The sequence below is a fragment of the Bubalus kerabau genome, chromosome 10, assembly GCF_029407905.1.
Source record: "Bubalus kerabau isolate K-KA32 ecotype Philippines breed swamp buffalo chromosome 10, PCC_UOA_SB_1v2, whole genome shotgun sequence".
NCBI lineage: Eukaryota > Metazoa > Chordata > Mammalia > Artiodactyla > Bovidae > Bubalus > Bubalus kerabau.
In genome coordinates, this window is record NC_073633.1 from 6,896,000 (window position 1) to 6,920,437 (window position 24,438).

At 33.7% G+C, this 24,438-nt stretch overlaps 1 protein-coding gene across 5 annotated transcripts in view; it reads left to right on the forward strand.

Annotated features, from left to right (window-relative positions):
* Window positions 1-18,846, forward strand: part of YTHDC2 (YTH N6-methyladenosine RNA binding protein C2) — a 119,761-nt gene extending 100,915 nt beyond the window's left edge. For all 5 annotated transcript variants that reach the window (XM_055536515.1, XM_055536512.1, XM_055536516.1 and 2 more), the window contains 5 exons: window positions 4,192-4,369; window positions 14,554-14,757; window positions 15,502-15,684; window positions 16,875-16,962; window positions 17,076-18,846. In XM_055536515.1, coding sequence (XP_055392490.1) covers window positions 4,192-4,369; window positions 14,554-14,757; window positions 15,502-15,684; window positions 16,875-16,955 — 646 coding nt within the window. In that variant the 3' untranslated portion in view covers window positions 16,956-16,962; window positions 17,076-18,846. The remainder of the gene's footprint in view (window positions 1-4,191; window positions 4,370-14,553; window positions 14,758-15,501; window positions 15,685-16,874; window positions 16,963-17,075) is intronic.
* Window positions 18,847-24,438: the final 5,592 nt, after the last annotated feature.

A 24,438-nucleotide genomic window follows, 5' to 3' on the forward strand; every position in this document is an offset into this window, starting at 1 on the left:
AAATGAGATATTTTCTCTAGGAAATAGTTATTTATCATAGAATCACATGCTTTTATAATATTTAAAAATTACTTTCTTATAATCTGAGATATGCAAAAAGGTTACAATAAAATGGGAAGAATTTATTACTTTTAAAACTTAATTCTTTTAAGTGTTAGATAATACGAAGAATTTCAAGCTCCTGGGGTCTTGAATTATTTAAAAAGGAATTTTTTTTTTTTTTTTTCAGGAAAAGCTCAAAATGTTTAATTTTCAGAATTGACAAATTTAGGGTCTATGAAAAAGATAACAGCATTTTTTATGATGCATTTTAATTCATATATGTCAAGTCATATCTTTCCTAGATACAGCAAAAAGTGTTGGCTATGGCCATTTAGAAGAACTGTCTCCTTCCAAGTCTTACCTAGATATTAATAAAACTGACTGGTTTTTGTACAGAAAAGTACTTTATTCATTTGTTCATACAGGGACATATTAAATGCTTAGTGTTCTTGGTGTGAGGCATATAGCAATGTATAACAAATGAAAAACAAATCTCTTCAGAAAGGTTACATTTTGTTGAATAGAGGAATACATATATTAAAAATAAATTTACTGTCTTGGCAAAATTTCTTACAATTTAGCTAAATTCTTTTATCCTTTCTATCATTTGGCAATTAGATGTGAATTTTTTATTATATGATTATTGAGAGCTCTTATATTGAATAATTTTTCCAAAATGTATTTGTTAATGTTGTATTTATAGTGAATGGTTGGCCATGATTTAGAAATATTTCTGGTTGTAAAAATGTTTGTTAGAACCCAATTTGTATTTCTTTATATCAGTTAATTTTTTTTTTTTTTTTACTCTGATAGAATGGATAATAGAGACAACATTCTTGCCTGGAATGCTAGTTTGAACAATATAGTAGATATTATCTCTGTGCTAAGAATATTATTTCATTGTTAAAAATTGAAAATAGAAATAATGGAAGCATAAAAGATATGTGATGCTTATTTTTTTTTTTTTTTTTTTTTTGATGCTTATTGTTTTTCAAGGATCAGATGGAATATTTAGTACCTACTGTCTTTTGGTCAGATTTTACTTATTTGAATGAAGCATAAAGGTGTGTTATCAGTTAAGACTTCAGTAAAAAGGAATAATACATGATGGTTTCCAAGTTTTTCATATATAATATTTTAGGAATAATTCAACCAATTGCTTATAATAATGTGTGCCCCTAAACCATTTTCTCTGATGTAGATACGGCCAAGCAAAAAAGAAAATAGTAAAAAATACATTTTCTACTTAGATACTCCTCTTTTTAAAAAGATTTTTCGAAAAATTTCCTTGAACAAGGGTTATTTCGAATATGTGAATATATTTGCATAGAAATTATGTGGTAGACTTATTTATAGACTCCTCTGTAAAAAAAAATATATATATATATATTCAGAGGGACTATTTATACACACATGTGTTTATATACATATACATACATACTATACACATACATTTATGAGGAAAATTTTCCTATTTTCTTTATAAAAGTAATGTATACTCATTTAATAAAAATTAGAAATACAGGAGAAAATCATAATTATAATAAAGTGTAATATTAGTTATGCTTTAGAAACTGATTATCTTATAAATTCATTTTTTCTCCTGTGATACCAATATCTGCCATTTTCCTTTCCTTATAGATTGTAGCCTTGCTTTCTTTATTCTTTTATCTTTTGAACAGTGAGATAAAGAATTTCATATACTTTTAGACTTTGTAGTTTTAATAGACAAGGCCTGAAACTGATGTAGCATGGTGAGAAATAGATTAAGGACTCTTCTGAAGATGTATTTTTGAATGGAGAATAATCTTTCTTTATAATCTTTCTGGAATTGCTTCTTGAAGAAAAGGTATTTATAGTTAGAGTTTTCACACTAGGATGGCAAAATATAGATCAGATAATTTCTTTTAATAAAAACATTTTATTAAAGTTATTTTAAAAAGTTTAAGAAACTATTAAAACATGGGAAATGCCCATATCCCATGTTAAAATTAAACCAGTGTTTTTAAATTGTCATTTTTTACATAATAATTTGCTTACAAAGAATAAACATCTTTTCTATAAGAAAAATGAGGTATAACTGAGTTATCAGAATTCTTTGATTCTCTTAAATGAAAATGTAGGTGGAAGGGTCTATACAAATGCTTTGTTTCTACATGCATGAAATTTGAGGGGGAGCCAAAATTTGGGGAGGAAGAGAGAAAAGCTAGAATAGAGCACAGAATCAAAGATCAAATTGGAAACTGCAAAAGTAGGCATTTAGTTCTATTGGAAGTATCAATTTTATTTTAATAAGATATTACCCTCAATTAAGTTCTGTTACCTAGTTTTCAGGTAAATAATCTGCCAGGGTAAGAATGATGGAATTTTAGAGGTATAACTTGATAATTCATTGAATTTTAATTCTTAAAGACAAAAGCCCTGAAAAGTTGGTTTATTATATTCATCAAGTTCTTAATAATTATTCACATGTTTATTCATTATATATTTTTGTTAGCATTTTTAGGCTTTAGCTATTTTATTTGTGAAAGAAATATTGAATCCAAGATATTTATTGAAAGAAAAGCAAAATGTGGGGATAAGCTATTTTAACTTATTTTGAAGGCAGAGTAATTATAATTGCAAGGCTCATGGAAGTTTATGAACTGTTTATGACTTTTTTAATGTTTTGTTTATTTATTATATATAAACACAGCAAAGTAAATGATTGTTGTTCAGTCTCCCAGCTGTGTCCAACTCTTTGTGACCCTATGGACTGCAGTATTCCATGCCTCTCTGTCCCCCACCATCTCCTGAAGTTTGCCCAAGTTCATGTCCATTGCATCGGTGATGCCATCCAGCCATCTTATCCTCTGACGATTTTCACCTATTTGCTGTATCTACCCAATTATTTTTTTCTTGCTTCCTTTTTTTTTTTGTTCACATATTTAAAAATCAGTCTCTCACATCATGTCATTTTACTCCTCTGTATTTAGATTTGAATCTCTTAAAAAATAGAGGCATTTTTCCTATACAATCAAAATCCAATAATCAGTCCCAATAAAATAATCATTTCCCCAATTCTCAAACTATATTTATTTGAAACAGCATTCAGGGAGGACTCACTCATGCACTGTATTAGGGTGTCTTGTTTCTTGAATCTCTTGTGATCTAGAGCTCCTTTGTTGACTTTTCTTAGGGAACTAGGTCAGTGGTATTATGAGATGTACCACATTCTGGATATGTCTCTTTTTATTGCTATACCCTGCATATTTCATGGATGTGGTTAGCTCTCAGGGCTTGATTAGATCCAGTATTTTGGCAAGAACATTTTTTTTTTCTTTTGGCAAGAATATTTTATAGGTAATGCTATAAACTTTATATTATACTGCTTTAGGAAGTACTTAATGTCTTCTTTGTTTTTTAATGTCTCGTTTTCCACTGAGATGTATACTTTTAAAAAAAATTATAAAATTCTTGACTGCCATTTTTGCTGCATTTATTCATAGAATTTTAAAACAGAAGAATCTTAGCGTTTATCTAGTTTAATCCCTTTATTTAATAGCTAAGGATATTAAAGCTCAGATAAATTAAAAGACTTGCCCAGGATCACCTACCTCATTAGTTGTAAATTTAGTTCTGTCTGAAAATCCTCTCTCCTGACTCTAGTCCAGTATTATTTCCATTTTGCCATGCTGTAATTTTTAGTATGCTTTTGAAATCTGTTTGGTTTTAAGATATATGCAAATGGAAGAGAGGTGGAGTAGGTGATTTCCTAGTAAAGGCCATTAGCATAGATGTATTTAAATAATTTTAAAATGTTAAAAGACATTAGGCATCAATATATGACATTATAATTGTTTAGGATTTCTTCTAGACTGTCATAAAAGAGGTTAGGAGTTTGTAAGGGAAATAATACTTGGGTATCTAAATTAAAAATTTTTATAGGTTGTTTTTAATGTATTTTTGTATTGTTTTAAAAAAATGTTATCTTTGTAAGTGTACCCTAATAGTACAACCCTTTCTTCTAAATGTAATAGAAGAATGAAATTGCCTTTTAAAATACTGTTCCATAAATCACAGAATCATTGAACTTTGGTTTGAAATGGAGTCTGCTTTGTATTATGATCTTATGTGTAACTGATCTTTGCTTCCTCCTTTTCACTCAAGAGTATTGATGAAATCTCCAGCTCCAGCACTACACCAACCTCAGAAGTATAAAGATAGAGGAATTTTGCATCCTAAACGAAGCACTGAGGACCGGTCAGATCAATCTTCTGTGAAATCTACAGACAGCAGTAATTATCCAAGTCCTTGTGCTAGTCCCTCTCCTCCATCCTCAGGAAAGGTAGAGTATCAGGGATTTGTAGCACATCTGATGTTACATATTTAAACAAAATTATAAATAATTCTGCTTTTAAATCACTAATCCTGGCCTCTGTTCTAGTTACAAATAAAAGTTTGCAAACAGTAAATTTTTTAGTTTCTCCTGCTTGCCAGATATTTTTGGTCGGTATCATCCAGGGAACTTTTCATACTAGTAGACCATTCCCTGTGGCATGTGGCTAAGCAGTTCATGATTCCCTTTCTGTATCTTTAGAACCTTTCTTTCGTTAAATACAAATGACAAGAGGAATTTCTTAAATTAATTTTGATTCATACTTTCAGAATTGAAAACAATTATTTTTTTCATTCTTACTTGATTTCTTCAATTCAGTGGTTATATTAAAAATACAACACAAGATGGGGTTAGGAAGATAAGGAAATGTTGATAAAGAATTGAGAACTATGTATCTTTTAAAGTTTGTGATATAAATGATTTCAACTATTTAGAATAATTTTAATTTAATACCTGAATAAGTATTTGGTTAGTGTTTTTTAGCTATGTGATGTAGTTCTGGTGAAAATGTCTGCTAAAATACTATTGTTAAATAAGAGGAAAAGAAATGTTTTTGCAGATTTATATTCTTAGGCTTTAAGAGTATTTTTGTTTTTAAGTGCCTTTATTATGGCATAATTTACATGATAAAATTCACCAATTTAAACTGTTCAATTCAGTGAATTTTGACAAGTGTATGCAATCATGAACTGTACTGTAGTCTCATGGAGAGCAGTCCCATTACCCCCAGATTCTGGTAACCACTAAACTGCTCTTTGTTCTTAAAGTTTTGCCTTTTTTTGGAACTTCCTGTAAATGAAATGTATATAACTTTTTGTGACTGGCTTATTTGACTTTTGAAATTGATTTGTAAATTATTGAGTTTATTATATTATTAGATATAAAATATATAATATTAATATAAAATATATATAATATATTATTACATAATATTATATGTCATAATTAAATGACAATATTATAATTATAGTTATATATGTATTATATTAGTATTACTACAATATTAATATTATAAATATAAATTATACTTAATTTATATTAAATTATATTTTAAAGTATATATGTTATATAAAATCATATATAAATTATATATAATATATATTAAATTATATTTAATTTAAATTATATTGATAATCTTTTATACTATCATATAATAAACATTAATATTTATATTATCATATTATATTAATATTATGTATAATATATCATATGATATATTATAATTATATTGATTATATGATATATATTATAATATAAATAATATATATTATATATGAATATAAATATATAGGAATACATATTATGTAATATGTAATATATAATATAAAAATAAAACATATCATATAAATAAGTAATATTATATATAAATATTATATATAAAATAAGATATAATAATATATTAATTATGCAAGTGGAAGATAATATAAGTGGAAGATTAATTAATGTAATTATATTAGTTATATGTTATTATTATTTTATAATTATTATATTATTATTTTATTACTTGTTATTGCTGGATAGTAAGTATTCTATTGTGTGGGTATATCCTGTTCAGTTCAGTTCAGTCGCTCAGTCATGTCTGACTCTTTGTGACCCCATGGACTGCAGCATACCAGGCCTCCCTGTCCATCACTAACTCCCGGAGTTTACCCAAACTCATGTCCCCTGAGTTCATGCTATCCAACCATCTCATCCTCTGTTGTCCCCTTCTCCTTCTGCCCTCAATCTGTCCCAGCATCAGGGCCTTTTCAAATGAGTCAGTTCTTCACATCAGGTGGCCAAAGTATTGGAGTTTCAGTTTCAGCATCAGTCCTTCCAATGAACACCCAGGACTGATCTCCTTTAGAAAGGACTGGTTGGATCTCCTTGCAGTCCAAGGGACTCTCAAGAGTCTTCTCCAACTTCACAGTTCAAAAGCATCAATTCTTCAGTGCTCAGCTTCCTTCATAGTCCAACTCTCACATCCATACATGACAACTGGAAAAACCACAGTATTGACTAGACAGACCTTTGTTGGCAAAGCAATGTGTCTGCTTTTTAATATGCTGTCTTAAGTTGGTCATAAATTTTTTTCCAAGGAACAAACATCTTTTAATTTCATGCCTGCAGTCACCATCTGCAGTGATTTTGCAGCCCCCCAAAATAAAGTCCGTCACTGTTTCCATTGTTTCCCCATCAATTTACTATGAAGTGATGAGACCGGATGCCATGATCTTAGTTTTCTGAATATTGAGTTTTAAGCCAACTTTTCACTCTCCTCTTTCGTTTTTATCAAGAGGCTCTTAAGTTCTTCGCTTTGTACCAAAAGTGTGCTGTCATCTGTATATCTGAGGTTATTGATATTTCTCCTGGCAATCTTGATTCCAGATGTATCACAATATGTTTATCTATTCACCATTCATGGACTTTTGGATTGTTTCTACTTTTTGACTATTATGAATAATATTCAGGTACAAATCTTTATATACAGATATATGTTTTCTGATCTTGGGTATATACCCATGAGTATGTTTGTTGGGTTGTGTGGTAAGTGTAACTTTACAAGAAACTACTCAACTGTTTTCCAAAATAGCTGCACTTTTCTCTCTCCCCTTCAATAATCTATGAGGATTCCATTTGCTCAATATTCTTAACAGTACTTGACATTACTAGACTCCTAATTTTAGCTATTTAGGTGTATAGTGATGCTCCATTGTAGTTTTAACTTGCATTTTCCCAATGATTAAGTGTTATATTGACCATCATTTCACATGCTTTTTTCCATTTCTGAATCTTTGGTGGTCTGTTCAAGTTTTTGTTTAACTTTTTTAGATTGTTTATTGGTTGTCTTTTTTTATTTAGTTGTAAGAGTTCTCTATACAAGTTTTAATTATCTGTGTTGTAAACACTTTTTTCAATAGTCTGTGCTTGCATTTACATTTTATTAATGGTGTCTTTTTTTGCCCTCATGTAACCATCACTTTATTTATTTAAGAGTGTTTTTAACTTTTTTTAGTTTTTAATTTTTTATTGAGGTATACTTGATTTACAATATCATATTAGTTTTAGGTGTACAACATAATGATTCAGTATTTTTATGGATCATACTCTCTTTAAAATTGTTACAAAATAATGGTTATATTTTCTTCTTCTATACAATGTGTCCTTGTTACTTATTTATTTTTAATTTAATTTTTATTTTATATTAGAGTATAGTTGGTTTATAATATTGTGTTAGTTTCAGGTATACATCAAAGTGATTCAGTTATCTTTTAAAGAAAAATGCTTTTAATTTTAATGGAATTCCTTTTAATTTATTTTTTCTATTTCATCTGTATTTTCTATTACAGTTCATATATTTTGTGTCCTAAGAAGCCCTTGCCTAATCAAAGATTCCGGAGATTTTCTGCTGTGCTTTCTTCTAGAGATTTTATAGTTGGAACTCTTGGCATGCTATACCTCTCTTGGTCATGATGTATTACCCTTTTAAAATATTACTGGATTTGATTTTGTTCCATCAAAAATTTTATTAAATGAGGGATCTTTGTTTATGAGGGATGTTATTCTCTAGTTATCTTTGTATGATTTTGGTATCAGGGTTGTGTGGTTATTTTATGGTTAGTGGGGAAGTGGTCCTTTAACTTCAATTTTTTGAAAGAGATGTATAGGCAACATATTATTTCTTCCTTAAGTGCTTGATGGAATTCACCACTTAAGTCATTTTTACCTTATCCTAATTGTTGGGGTCTTTTAATGGACTAGGACCTGGTGGTCCAGAGGGGACAATAAGAAAAGTGAAAGAGAGAAAGAGGCTGATACTCCCTGGCTTACGCAGAGAACCAATAAAGTCCTTGACACAGGACTTGCGTCTCTCACGAAGGCACTGGGTGCCCTCTTGAGGGGGAGGTGAAGGCACAGGGCGCCTTCTCGAGAGAGTCTTAGAAGCCCGGGAAGGAGAGTGAGCAAGACAGGTTTCTGCGCTCCAGAGAATTAGCCGAGGGGAGAGAGAGAGAGAGAAAGAAAGAAAGAAAGACACGGGGACCCAAGCTCTGATGGAGCAAAGGTGCTTTATTAGCAGAAAGGCAGGCTTGTATATCTTTAGTAAGATGATTACTCAGCTATTACACAGGATGAAATTTTATCAATAGCCACAATATGGATAGTCTAATACATACAAGGTCTCTGACGCTGAAAAGAGTCATTGCCTGTCTCATCTCATGACCTGAGTCTTGAGAACTGCATGCAGCTTTACTCATTCTTGGAATAGGAACTGATGCGGAACAGAGAATCCTTGAGAAATAGAAAACGGCATGCAGGAATCCTCCTGTTAAATGTTCCCTGACACCTAATGTATCTTGAATCAGTATTATGCCCTTTCAGTTATAGTTTGAGAACCTTGCAACAGTATGCTTATATTACCCTTCAGTCTTTTGTTGATATTGGTTTCTTACATTTTATTTCTACATGGTACAAATGTCAGAATATATTAGTTTTTATTTTACACAGTCAATTACCTTTTTATCAAAAGTCAAGAAAATGTCTTTTATATTTACTCAATGTCTAACATTTCCTGTGCTTTTTATTCTTTTGTGTTGACATGAATTTCTATCTTGGATCATATACTTCTGCCTGAAAACCTTCTTTTAACATTTCTTTAGGTACAGATCTGTGGGAAATGAATTATTTTAGCTTTTGTGTAAAAATTTTTTTTCACTTTTGTTTTTGAAAGATATTTTTACTGTGTGTATAATTCCAGGTTGACAGATGATTTTCTTTCATTACTATAATACTATCATATGGGCTTCCCTGATAGCTCAGTTGGTAAAGAATCCGCCTGCAATGCAGGAGACCCTGCTTTGATTTCTGGATCGGGAAGATCCACTGGAGAAGGGATTGGCTACCCACTCTAGTATTCTTGGGATTCCCTTGTGGCTCAGCTGGTAAAGAATCCACCTGCGATGCGGGAGACCTGGGTTCAATCCCTGGATTGGGAAGATCCCCTGGAGAAGGGAAAGGCTACCCACTCCAGCATGGGGTTGCAAAGAGTTGGACAGGACTGAGTGACTTTCACTTTCACATTAGTAGTTTATATAGTTTCTGATGGGACGTCTACTATCATTCTTATCTTTCTTTCTCCATATATCATTTGTCTTTTTTTGCCTAGCTGCTTTTAAGATTTTCTTTTTATCACTGGTTTTTGGCAATTTGATTTTTATATGACTTGGCCTGGTCCTCTTTATATTTCTTCCTTAATCTGTGTATGTATAGTTGCCATTGATTTTGGGAAATTTAATACCATGTATTTTTTTATATCTCACCTCTTCCCCACTTCTTTTCTAGAGTTCTAGATATACAAATGTAATACTATTGGATATTGTTCCACAGGTCACTGATACTCTCTTCATTTTTTTCAGTTAACTCTCTTCATTTTTTTCAGTTATTTTTGTCTCTTCATTTGAGATTGTTTCCATTGCTGCATCTTTAAGTTCATTAATTTTTTGTTTGTAGTCTCTAATCTGATATGCATTCTTTCTAGTGTACTTTTGCTCCAAATACTTTATTTTCATCTCCAGACCTTCCTTTGAGTATCTAAAAAAAAATACCTTCTATTTCTCCTCTCATCATATTTATGTTTCTTCTACCTTCTTAAACATAGTGTCATGTATTGAGAATAGCTTCTTTAAATTCTTGTCTCCTAATTTCATCATCTGTCATATCTCAATTTGTTCCTGTTGATTAATTTTTTTCCTGGTTGTGGTCATAGTCCTGTTTGTTTGCATCCCTTAAAATTTTGTTTGGGTGCGAGATTTTTGTTTTATTCATTTAAATAGTGTTAGACATTGTTCTGATACACAGTTAAGTTAGTTACAATCAGTGTAATCCTTCCAGGACTTACTTTTAAGCTGTGTTAGGGTGGGTCTGGGCACAGGGCAGTTTTTATTCTGGTCCTAATTTATTTCCAGTACTAAGGTATGATTTCCATGGGCTGATGTGCTAGGTATTACATGTTCTTTCCATTCTGTCTGGGAAAAAGATGAAATATTCCCAACCATGTGTGAGCTCTAAGAACTCTTTTTCTTTGAATTTTTCCTTGCTTCAGGTCATTGTTTCTGACTATGTTCAGGTCTTTACTTAGCCAGAACCTTGTGAGGACCCCTTCTGTAGTCCCCTGTTCTCTTCCCATGCAGCTCCCTTCTATCTGGTGCTGCTGCTGCTGCTGCTAAGTCGCTTCAGTCGTGTCCGACTCTGTGCGACCCCATAGACGGCAGCCCACCAGGCCCCACCATCCCTGGAATTCTCCAGGCAAGAACACTGGAGTGGGTTGCCATTTCCTCCTCCAATGCATGAAAGTGAAAAGTGAAAGTGAAGTCGACCAGTCATGTCTGACTCTTAGCGACCCCATGGACTGCAGCCTACCAGGCTCTTTCATCCATGGGATTTTCCAGGCAAGAGTACTGGAGTGGGTTGCCATTGCCTTCTCCATCTATCTGGTACACTGCCATGCAAAGCCTAGTTAATGTGGCCTCTAAACTGTAAGTTCAGTGAGACCACTGGATTCCGTTTGTGTTTCCCTTCCTGCATTGTCACCTGGAAATTGTATCCAGGCAGTAAGCTGGAGCAGTTTTTGTTTTGTTTTCAGTCTTTGCAAGTTTATTAAGATATTTTCTGAAAGTACATTTGGAGTATAAATCAGAGTTGATTATTCTGAATGCTCTGAAAATCAGTACTTGGTTTTGGTTCTTTGACCTCACTTTGATTGAGCCTTGTGTAAGTTTTCAGCCATGATAGAGCTACTTATATTTGTTGCATATTTGGTAAAATATTTTGGTTTATATATTTATAAGATGTTATTTAATTGAACCTATTGATTTTTATTTATTTATTTATTTTTACTTTTACTTTTATTTATTTATTTATTTCATTTTTTTTAACTTTACAATATTGTATTGGTTTTGCCATACATCAACATGAATCTGCCACAGGTGTACACGTGTTCCCCATCCTGAACCCCCCTCCTACCTCCCTCCTCATACCATCCCTCTGGGTCATCCCAGTGCACCATCCCCAAGCTTCCTGTATCCTGCATCGAACCTGGACTGGCGATTCGTTTCTTATATGATATTATACATGTTTTAATACCATTCTCCCAAATCATCCCCCCTCCCTCTCCCACAGAGTCCAAAAGACTGTTCTATACATCTCTGTCTCTTTTGCTGTCTCGCATACAGGGTTGTCGTTACCATCTTTCTAAATTCCATATATATGTGTTAGTATACTGTATTGGTGTTGTTTTTTCTGGCTTACTTTGCTGTGTATAATAGGCTCCAGTTTCATCCACCTTGTTAGAACTGATTCAAATGTATTCTTTTTAATGGCTGAGTAATACTTCATTTTGTATATGTACCACAGCTTTCTTATCCATGCATCTACTGATGGACATCTAGCTTGCTTCCATGTCCTGGCTATTATAAACAGTGCTGCGATGAACATTGGGGTACACGTGTCTCTTTCTATCCTGGTTTCCTCGGTGTGTATCCCAGCAGTGGGATTGCTGAGTCATATGGCTGTTCTATTTCCAGTTTTTTAAGGAATCTCCACACTGTTCTCCATAGTGGCTGTACTAGTTTGCATTCCCACCAACAGTGGAAGAGGGTTCCCTTTTCTCCACACCCTCTCCAGCATTTATTGATTGTAGACTTTTGGATAGCAGCCATTCTGACTGGCGTGAAATGGTACCTCATTGTGGTTTTGATTTGCATTTCTCTGATAATGAGTGATGTTCAGCATCTTTTCATGTGTTTGTTAGCCATCTGTATGTCTTCTTTGGAGAAATGTCTATTTAGTTCTTTGGCCCATTTTTTGATTGGGTCATTTATTTTTCTGGAATTGAGCTGCAGGAGTTGCTTATATATTTTTGAGATTAGTTGTTTGTCAGTTGCTTCATTTGCTATTATTTTATCCCATCCTGAAGGCTGTCTTTTTACCTTGCTTATAGTTTCTTTTGTTGTGCAGAAGCTTTTAAGTTTAATTAGGTCCCATTTATTTATTTTGCTTTTATTTCCACTATTCTGGGAGGTGGGTCATAGAGGATCCAGCTGTGATGTATGTTGGAGAGTGTTTTGCCTATGTTCTCCTCTAAGAGTTTTATAGTTTCTGGTCTTATGTTTAGATCTTTAATCCATTTTGAGTTTATTTTTGTGTATGGTGTTAGAAAGTGTTCTAGTTTCATTCTTTTACCAGTGGTTGACCAGTTTTCCCAGCACCACTTGTTAAAGAGATTGTCTTTTCTCCACTGTATATTCTTGACTCCTTTGTCAAAGATAAGGTGTCCCTAGGTGCATGGGTTTAATCTCTGGGCTTTCTATTTTGTTCCATTGATCTATGTTTCTGTCTTTGTGCCAGTACCATACTGTCTTGATGACTGTGGCTTTGTAGTAGAGCCTGAAGTCAGGCAGGTTGATTCCTCCAGTTCCATTCTTTCTCAAGATTGCTTTGGCTATTCAAGGTTTTTTGTATTTCCATACAAATTGTGAAATTATTTGTTCTAGCTCTGTGAAAAATATCGTTGGTGGCTTGATAGGGATTGCATTGAATCTATAGATTGCTTTGGGTAGTATACTCATTTTCACTATATTGATTCTTCCGATCCATGAACATGCAAAAGAAACAAAGGAGACCATAGCAAAAATCAACAAAGCCAAAAGCTGGCTCTTTGAAAGGATAAATAAAATTGACAAACCATTAGCCAGACTCGTCAAGAAACAAAGGGAGAAAAATCAAATCAATAAAATTAGAAATGAAAATGGAGAGATCACAACAGACAACACAGAAATACAAAGGATCATAAGAGACTACTATCAGCAATTATATGCCAATAAAATGTACAGTGTGGAAGAAATTGACAAATTCCTAGAAAAGTACAACTTTCCAAAACTGAACCAGGAAGAAATAGAAAATCTTAACAGACCCATCACAAGCACGGAAATTGAAACAATCAGAAATCTTCCAGCAAATAAAAACCCAGGTCCAGACAGCTTCACAGCTGAATTCTACCAAAAATTTAGAGAAGAGCTGACACCTATCCTACTCAAACTCTTCCAGAAAATTGCAGAGGATGGTAAACTTCCAAACTCATTCTATGAGGCCACCATCACCCTAATACCAAAACCTGACAAAGATGCCACAAAAAAAGAAAACTACAGGCCAATATCACTGATGAACATAGATGCAAAAATCCTTAGTAAAATTCTAGCAATCAGAATCCAACAACACATTAAAAAGAGCATACACCATGACCAAGTGGGCTTTATCCCAGGGATGCAAGGATTTTTCAATATCCACAAATCAATCAATGTAATACACCACATTAACAAATTGAAAAATAAAAGCCATAGGATTATCTCAATAGATGCAGAGAAAGCCTTTGACAAAATTCAACATCCATTTATGATAAAAACTCTCCAGAAAGCAGGAATAGAAGGAACATACCTCAACATAATAAAAGCTATATATGACAGACCCACAGCAAACATTATCCTCAATGGTGAAAAATTGAAAGCATGTCCCCTAAAGTCAGGAACAAGACAAGGGTGCCCACTCTCACCACTACTATTCAACATAGTTTTGGAAGTTTTGGCCACAGCAATCAGAGCAGAAAAAGAAATAAAAGGAATCCAGATTGAAAAATAAGTAAAACTCTCACTGTTTGCAGATGACATGATCCTCTACATAGAAAACCCTAAAGACGCCACCATAAAATTACTAGAGCTGATCAATGAATATAGTAAAGTTGCAGGACATAAAATTAACACACAGAAATCCCTTGCATTCCTATACACTAATAATGAGAAAATAGAAAGAAATTAAGGAAACAATTCCATTCACCATTGCAACGAAAAGAATAAAATACTTAGGAATATATCTACCTAAAGAAACTAAAGACTTATATATAGAAAACTCTAAAACACTGATGAAAGTAATCAAAGAGGGCACTAATAGATGGAGAAATATACCATGTTCGTGGATCGGAAGAATCAATATAGTGAAAATGAGTATACTACCCAAAGCAATCTATAGATTCAATGCAATCCCTATCGAGCCTATTGATTTTTAAAGGTCAAGTTTCATTTCAAGAATTATCCATTCTTTTTTAGGGCTCAAAATCTCCTTCACCAAAACCAAACATGCCTATTCGATACTTCATAATGAAGAGTAGCAATCTGAGAAACCTTGAAATTTCTCAACAGAAGGGTATCTGGTCTACAACTCCTAGTAATGAGCGGAAGCTAAATCGAGCCTTTTGGGAAAGCAGCATGGTGTACTTGGTATTTTCTGTTCAAGGATCTGGACATTTCCAGGTGAGCCATCCTGAAACAGTAAAAGGGCATTATTCTGGCTGTAGGTTAGATCAGTTAAATCATAGAGGTTAAAAACAAGCTGGATTTTTATTGCATTGGAACATAAGAATACACTGTGCTTGACTAAGGATGAGGAATATATTGCACCTCTTCAAAGGAATGATATATAGGGATCCTTATTTTTGCCTTGTTTTGCTAGAGTCTTTCCAGATAAACAACTTTTCCTTCTGAGGACAACTTAAGATGGTGGATTAAAAGTAATGAGAAGTGTGACTTTTTGATAAAATGTTTATTTAAATAGTGCCAAAGAGATTAGTCTGACCATCAGAAATTAAGTGTGTTTCTTAACTCAGCTTGACTTGATGTATATCTGAATTTATAAAATAATGGATTTATTATTAGATATAATTATCATTTTTTGAACTAAAAACCTAGAAGTTACATTGTATTCATAAGGTAATGGAATAAATGTGGGTTTAGAACTATGATACATTATTTAGAAAATATGTGTTTGTATTTAAAATTACATTAGAAAGCTGAAATTGGTCTTTCCTCTAAAATTTTCTAATTCATCTTTTTATAAGAAATGCTTAATGAGTAGCTTTCTGGAATTTTGTTAGGTATCTATTATTTTTATATTACATTGTTACCTTAACAAAAGTACAAAACCTCAGGGCTTTCTCAGATAAATTGAATTCAGAGGTCTTAATATCATCCACCCCTTTTCCCTCATTTTATTCACAGGGATTTTCTAGAATGTCTTCTGAGATAGGAAGGGAGAAGAGTCAGGATTGGGGCTCAGCTGGACTAGGAGGAGTGTTTAAGGTGGAGTGGATACGGAAAGAAAGTCTTCCCTTTCAGTTTGCACACCATTTACTCAATCCTTGGAATGACAACAAGAAAGTCCAGATAAGCAGAGATGGGCAGGTATACGATGGCATTTAATACTTTTCTTCCACTGTTTTGTTTGGCTGTTATTCAGTGATTTGTTTGAGGAACAAATACAAGAATACAAATTGTATATTCCATGTGCACATGGGAAGATAATGGTTCAAATTTGTAGAAGAGTTAATTAAAAACCTACTTGCAAAGTGCCTGACAGAGCTCTTTTTTTTTTAGCATTTTGTAAACCTGACTTAGCTCTGTCATTGTATATATAATCTTTCACGTCAGTTCTTGGAGGTTCCTATTGTCTAACTAACTTAATATGATCAAAACCTAGTGTAATTCTGAAGTAATTTCACTAAAGTCTAAGGATAAGAACAGTATCTAAGTTCTTTATGGATTTAACTAATGGTATAAATAGCAATTTTATATTTTTGTGACTTGTTTTATTTCTGTTATACTTTGCCTTCATGATACCCTGATAGGCATTTTAAACTAGTTAAGGTGATGGGAATTAACATATATATTGATGACTGTGCTAGCTTCTTTACATGAGGTAGTTCAGTTCTTAAGCCTAAAATAAGTTATTGACCAAGTTTTTTTGTAGGAGAAAATAGATTCAGAGAATCTATTTAGAGAGTTATCTAGTCTTGCTAAGGCTACATCTAATACTTCATCTGAACAAGTGTGACTGTTCAAATAACCACTTGAAAACTGTTAAGGTTCTTTTTAAGTGCACATAATGTCACAAGAGGACAATAAATGACATTCTTTTCAATATGTAAGAATATTTTAATTTTTATTTGATAGTAATTTTGAAATAAATTTCATTCCTTAAGAATATTATATAGTATCTAAGATGGTTTCTTGAGGGAAAAAACGCAAACATCTAATATGCTAAGTATTAATATAAACCTTTGGAAGTACAAAAGCTGAGTACTTTTGCTAAATCTTCATGAAAACAAAATTCACTATTTCCTGGGAGAAAAAATTCCAGAAGAACTCCCCAGAAATTTTTCACCGTTTTGTCATGGGTAGTTGTAATATTTGCAGGTTAACTGCAATCTTGGATGTCAGGAAGTCAACTCTAAATCTTCATGAAAAGCATTAGAGCAGTGAAGGCATAACACATGATTTTAGTAGAAATATGAAATTTGATTTTCTTACATTTTTATCAGTATAGGTTTCAATCTAGTTGTTTTTATGTTTATTGTGACTTTTGGTTTATCTAGGAACTAGAACCTCAAGTTGGTGAACAGTTGCTCCAGTTATGGGAACGCCTTCCATTGGGAGAAAAAACCACAACTGATTAATATTCAGGTTATACCATACTTAACTTTGAGTACAGGCATTATTTGTTATCATTAAGGAAATCTTTCAGATTATTTATATTTTCTTTTTTTTTCTTCTTTTTTTGTTTTTAACCCTTACAGAACTCTTAGCTTCAGAAGAACATCATGCCTCCTTATAACCATTGAATGCACTGATGTCCAAAAACTGAGATGGGGTTGTGTTATGAATGAGCTTTTCTGGTTGAAAGTGTTGCTTGAGGACCACCATCTTCATATAAAAGAGAAAAGGATAATTTAATTTTTATAGTGATCATAGGGAATGATTATATGTTTGTTAATATGTTTATAATTGAATGAAATAGTTGTTTCTTTATTTAACACAGCAGCAGTTAACATATTTACTTTGAAGTTAAACATTTGTTTGAAACACTGACTTAGATCTCTAATTGGTGATTTGTTTTAATGCAAGATAAATTGTTTACTTTTAAGAAAGGTCTGATTTTATCTGTCCACCTGAGCACCATTATAGAAGAGTCAACTCTAAAGATTTATGATTAAAAACAAGCAAAGAAAGGCAAATGACCAAAATCAAAAAATATCCCTTTAAAAAAGTGTGTGCTAATTAAGGACTATTCATTCTGCCATTTTTAACCTGAAGTACATTAAGGAAAAAAAAAGAAGAAGAAAGAATCTTCTTTTTCTGCAACTATATGAAACACAGTAAAAACTGAAAAAAGGCAGAATTCCTTCCTGACTTGAATCAGATCAGATTAAGCGCTTAATAGAGGTGCTACCTCTATTAACCTGATGTGTCCAAACCATCCTTTCTCCTACATGACAATCTTCACTTATCTCTGATACAAAAACAGTGATTATGAACTCTTTGTTTTGGCTAGAGAAACTTTATTTAGACAAGTTAAAAATTTAAGCAAGTTATACAAGTTGGGAAAAAAAAAAAAATGCTTGTAACAGTTAATGGTAACTTGGTTTCTGTATGTTTTCCAAACTGAAGCTCCCAAACAACACACAATGTTTTCTAGTACTTTTATCCTACTTATGTTTCCAGGTAAGATTTCTCTCTCACTCTTTTTTTTTTTTTTTTTTTTTTTTGCATTTGTGGTTTAATAAACGAAGAGTAACTGTTTGTAAACCCATGTTAGTGCCAACTCTTGGCATTTCTTTGCCATCTCAGAATTATTTGGTTTGATCTCTTTACCACAGTTGTCTATAAAATTTCCTAAGAGGCTTTCTGAAGGGAAATGGAAGTTCATGGAGAAATGAAAGAAATGTCTTGGTTACTGAGTTTTAAGTGAAACAGGTTTGATAGCACTTCTCATGATGCATTAGGGTCATTGCTATGTAACAAAAACCAACATGAAACTAATTTAAACACAAAAAGAGTAAATGCTCTGCTTCTTTATTTAAAAATAAAGAAGTGAAAAGTCATTCATCAACATAAAATCTTGGGCACTCTTCTCTACTTTCTCTGGGAAAGCATTGTATGTTGGGGCATTAGTTTAAAATGCCGGCCGTAACTTTTGCTTGTACTTGTAGTTACTGGGATTTTGTTTGTTTTATACTTTGAAACATACCTGTAAATTGAACCTGTGTGAATTATGTTCCACTATATGTATATTACAGTTCTTTTCCTATTAGAGCAAGTTGTGGTTTTCTGATAATGTATACATTTATTTAGGTATATATTTAGCAGTTCACAGTATTCTAATCTGGAAGTAAGAACTTCTAAAAAATAGAACTTGTTTCAATTTCCACCTGTTTTCTAATATCTATCCCTGTATGTAAATAATGAGTTTGTTGATATTTAAGATGAACACAATTTGAATGTAATTAAAATGCTGTTTTTTTTGAGAGAGATGAACTTTAAATATACTTATTAAATGAAATTCTATTAAATCATTTAGATTTTGTTATTTATGACATTATCAATGATCAACAATTATCCCTTGAGATATTAATGAATTTCATACTTTGAAGAATACTAAATTGCAGTAGAAGGTGATGGCCTCATATCAGTACCTTTCCTTAGAAAAAATTACCTTATTATGATAGGAGCATGAGAAAAATCCCAAGACATGTTTTAACATAAAATCTTCTGATTATTAATAGGCTATGTAGCTGTCCACCTTGTGTTCTCAAGACAATGCATTATGTACTGTGCCATTGTATCCAGCCTCACTCTACCAATTACAGCAAAGATAAACAGTAAGGAAAGAATAATCTCAATTGAGTACTTCAAGGAAAGATGTGTTCATTTAAGAATTTGTTCTCAGAGACTCATTCTTCACCGTTTAAAATCTTACATCCCGAGACAGAGAAAATGTTGAGAAATAAGTCAAATGAACTTTACACCTGGATCAACACCAGAGTGAAAAACTGGACACACACTTCACAGGTGACCACACGTCTTGGTCTGAGTGCGCTTCTCATACTCAGATCCTCACTGTGCTGCTGAAATCTCCATGATTGCTCTCTACCCAGAGGCCCACACAGCGCAGGCAAGGTGGCCAGGGCCACTGGATGCATCGTGGTCTTTCTAGCCAAATATGAATTTCTACTTGGCTGTCTAATAAAATCTCAAATTCAGTATATTCAAAATTTAGCCGCAATTCTTTCACCACATCTGTTCCACTTAAAGTTGTCCTGTTTTTGATTAATGCCACTTTCATTCTTTTAGTTGTTCAAACCAGAAAACTTGGAGTTACATGTGATTGCTTTATTTCTCTCAATCCAATCCATGGGAAAATTTTCTTGGGTTCAGTTTCAAAATATGTCTAGACTCCAGCTGTTTCTCATCACGTGTGTCACAACTACTCTGGACTGAGCCACCTTCATTTCTAAGACGTCTTCCCTTTTCTACCCCTTCCTCATGCTACCAGTCTATTTTCAACACAGAATCAGTCTTTAAAAACATTGAATCAATTTGTATTATTCTGTTTGCTCAAAACCCTGCATTGGCTCCCTGATTCACTCAAAGCCAAAGTCCTTATAATGGCATAATGATCTGGTCCCCTTTTATGATCTGGTCCCCTATTACTTCTCTGATCATCTCTCCTCTGCTCTCCTCCTCTACTCATTCCACTTTAGCCACATTGACCTCTTCACTGTTCCTTCAATATCAGGTACCTTCCAGCATCAGAGACTAGTTTTCTTTCTTCACTCTACCTGGAATGCCTTTCTCAGAATATCTGTTTGGCCAATTAGTTATGTCATCATTTAGTGTTAGCTTTACTGTAAAGTTTTTTTTTAAAGAAACTATATCAATAACCAGATATGCAGATGATACCACCCTTATGGCAGAAAGTGAAGAGGAACTAAATAAAGATGAAGGCGAAAGAGGAGAGTGAAAAAGCTGGCTTAAAACTTAATGTTCAAAAAACTAAGATCATAGCATCTAGTCCCATCACTTCATGGCAAATAGATGGGGGGAAAATGGAAACAGTGACAGACTTTATTTTCTTGGGCTCCAAAATCACTGTGGATATTGACTGCAGCCATGAAATTAAAAGATACTTGCTCCTTAGGAAAAAAGTTATGACAAACCCAGACAGTGTATCAGAAAAGCAGAAATATCACTTTGCTAACAAAGGTCCATAGAGTCAAAGCTATAGTTTTTCCAGTAGTCCTGTAAGGATGTGAGAGTTGGACCATAAAGAAGGCTGAGCACTGGAGAATTGATGCTTTTTAACTGTGGTGTTGGAGAAGACTCTTGAGAGTCTCTTTAGACAGCAAGGAGATCAAACCCTCTAATGGGAATCAACCCTGAATATTCATTGGACGGACTGATGCTGAAGCTGAAGCTCCAATACTTTGGCCACCTGATGCAGAGACAACTCACTGGAAAAGATCCTGATGAAAGATTGAGGACAGGAGGAGAAGGGGATGACAAAGGATGAGATAACTGGATGGCATCACCAACTCAAGGGACATGAGTTTGAGCAATCTCCAGGAGATAGTGAAGGACAGGGAAACCTGGCATGCTGCAGTCCATGGGGTCGCAAAGTGTCTGAATAACAGCAGTTTAACTTTTAAAATTAACAAACAGTAAAATCAAATGTTTCTTAGATATATAGCTCATGAGTTTTCATGCATGTATAGATATATGTAATCTATACCACAACGAGGATACAGGTCCATCACCTCCAGAATTCCCTCATGCTATCCTTTTGTAGTTACATACTCCTCCCACCTCTAACCCCTGCCAGCCATTGGTCTATTCACTGACATTCTAGTTTTTTCCTTTTGAGAATATATTAAAAAATTATACAACATGTAACCTTTTGATTCTTTTTTTCCCCACTCATCTCAATGCCTTTAAGAATGATCCAAGTTGTGTATATCAAAGTTTATTTCTTTTTATTGCACATAGTATTCCATTGCATAGAATGTACTGCATTTTATTTTTAACCATTTATTTGTCAAAGGGTATGTAGGTTGTTTTCCATTTTTTATTTCCATTTTTATAAGTAGAACAGCTAAACATTTGTGTACAGTATTTTGTGTGGAATATGTTTCCATTTCTTGAGTAAATACCGAGCACTGGAATTGCTGGATCACATGGTAAGTTTATGTTTTATTTTATAAGAAGCTGCTAAAGTACTTTCCAGTGTGGCTATACCATTTTGCATTCCTATAAGAGCTCCTGGTTGCTCTGCATACTTAACAGCACTTACTGTTGCTAATACATTTATTTCTACCATGCTATCTGCAATAGTATCTGATCATCATTTTAAGTTGTAGCTCTCTAATGACTGTTAATGTTTGCCATCTTTTCATGTGCTCTCTTAGTCTGTTCAGGTTGGTAAAATAAAATATTACAATCTGTGTGGCTTGTAAACAACCAAAATTTATTTCTCACAGTTCTGAGGCTGGAAGGCCAAGATCAAGGTGCCAGGTGTGCAAGCCCTCTTCCTGGTTGCAGGCTGCCGACTACTTGCTGTGTCCTCACATGTTAGAAGGGGATGAGCAAGCTCTCTGGGGCCTCTTTTATTAAAGCACTGATCCTGTTCATGAGGGCTCAGCCTTCATCACCTAACCACCTGCCAAAAGCCCCAGAAATATTTCTAGTATCATCACATTGGACATTAGAATTTGAAAAGAAGAATTTTGGGGGCACACAAACATCCAGCCTCTAGCCATCATCCATACGCCCTCTTTGGTGAAGTACGTGTCCAGGTGTGTTGACTAAAAATTAAATTGGTTTGTTTTCTTACTGTTGAGTCTGAGGCTTTCATTATGTTTTTAGAATACAAGTTCTTTGTCAGATATGTGATTAATTTTTTTCCTTTATTTGTAGCTTGTCTTTTAATTCTCTTAACAGTAGTGGGTTTTTTGTTTTTTGTATTTTTAGGTTGTGATGAAGTATAATTTACCAGTTTTTCTTCTTTTATGAATCATGATTTAGGTGTCATTTCTCAGAATTCCTTTACCTAATCCTTAGTCATGAAGATTTTCTCCTGTTTCCTTCTAAAAGTTCTGTAGCTTTATATTTAGATTCATGACCCATTTGGGGTTAATTTTTGTGCAAGTTGTGATATTTAGGTTGAGGTTCATTTTTAATGCATGTGAATGTCCAGTGGTTCCAACACTATAAAGACTTTAATCTTTATTGTCTTTGCGCCTTTAACAAAAATCAGTTTGCCTATTTCTTTGGTTCTATTTCAGAACTCTCTATTATGTCCCATTGGTTTATGTATCTGTCCCATCACCAATACTGAAGTCTTGATTATTGGTATTTTAGGGTAATTTTTAGAAATTGGATAGTGAGTTTCACCTCTAAGATTGGGAGTAACATGGACCTTTACTTTTTTTCCTGAAACATTAAAAAAAAAAAAAAAAGACAAAATACATGAAGTTGCCGTTTTCAAGACACTGAGCATTGGGTGAAGGACAATAATCCCTGAGACATGGAAACAAGGTGAGCCCTGCAATTGCCCGAGTTTAACTGCCTCGGAGCATTTCCGAGCTGTGGCCCAGGGAGGGCAACTGGAGCACAAGTTGAGAGTTTCTGAGTTGAGGAGACAGAGGTTAGAGTGGGGAAACCCGAACAGCTAGAGTTCCTAGAGCAGAATAGCAGAGAGGGTAGGACTGTATAGAGGTGAGGCGCAGAAGCCTGCTGGTAGGCTCCCTGCAGTCCCCATCAGAGCGCTCCTCAGCGCACGCACAGAGATTACCCGACTCGAGGAACTCTCTGAAAGGACTAAAGGAGATGGTGCTTGGCCAGGAATAGTATCTCTTCCCACTAGCCAAACTGACAAAAATACAAAAGAAGGCAGAAAAGAGGGAAAAAGAAAGAATACACAAAAATAGCAAATAGAAACCAAATAAATAGAAAACAAATAATGAGATGATAGACCTAAAAACATCAATAATCATATTGCCTCACAATCCCAGTTAAAAGGGAAAGCTTGTCAGACTGGATTAAAAAAAGACTCAATTACATGATGCCTATAAGAACTGTACTTAAAAATGAAGACACAAATAGGTTAAAAGTTTTAAAAAATGAAAGAAGTTATACCATGTTACTATTAGTTAAAAAAAAAAACAAAACAAACTAGAAGGGCAGTAGTATTCAGAACAAAGACTATAGTGAAGTCGTGAAAGTGAAGTCGCTCAGTCGTGTCCGACTCTTTGCGACCCCGTGGACTGTAGCCTACCAGGCACCTCTGTCCATGGGATTCTCCAGGCAAGAATACTGGAGTGGGTTACCATTTCCTTCTCCAGGGGATCTTCCTGACCCAGGGATCGAACCCGGATCTCCTGCATTGGAGGCAGACGCTTTAACCTCTGAGCCACCATTATGGCATTTTTTGAACAAAGACTATAAACAAGGGATAAAGACAGTAATAATAGAATCAATTGGCATAATAATGCTAAATATTTAGTTACCTAATTGAAAGAGTTTCAAAATACTTAAGTGAAAGCTGATAAAACTGAAAGGGTAAGTTCATAGTATTGTCAGATTTCAGTACCTCTCAGTAACTGATACAGTAGACAAAATCGGCAAATATATTGTAGACTTAAAGAGCCATATCAACCAACTTAACCTAATTAGTATTTACAAAACTTATCACCCAACAGCAGCAGAATATACACTGTTCAAGTGCACACAGAATATTTATCATGATAGACCACTTTATGGGTCATGACACAAATCTCAATACATTTATTTATTAATTGATTTTATAAATGTGATAAGAGCATTTAACTTGGGGTCTACCCTCAACAAATTCTTAAATGCACAATACAATCATGTTAACTACAGGCACGGTGTTGTATAGCATATTTGTAGAACTTATCTGCAATTCCCATTCCCCACCTAGTCCCTAGCAATCATTGTATTCTCTATGATTTTGTCTACTGTAGATATAAAGTGGAATGATGCAGTGTTTATCCTCCTGTTACTAGTTTATTTCATTTAGCATAATGTTCTCCAGGTTCATTCATGATGTGTTTGGCAGAGTTTCCCCCTTTTTTCAAGGCTGAA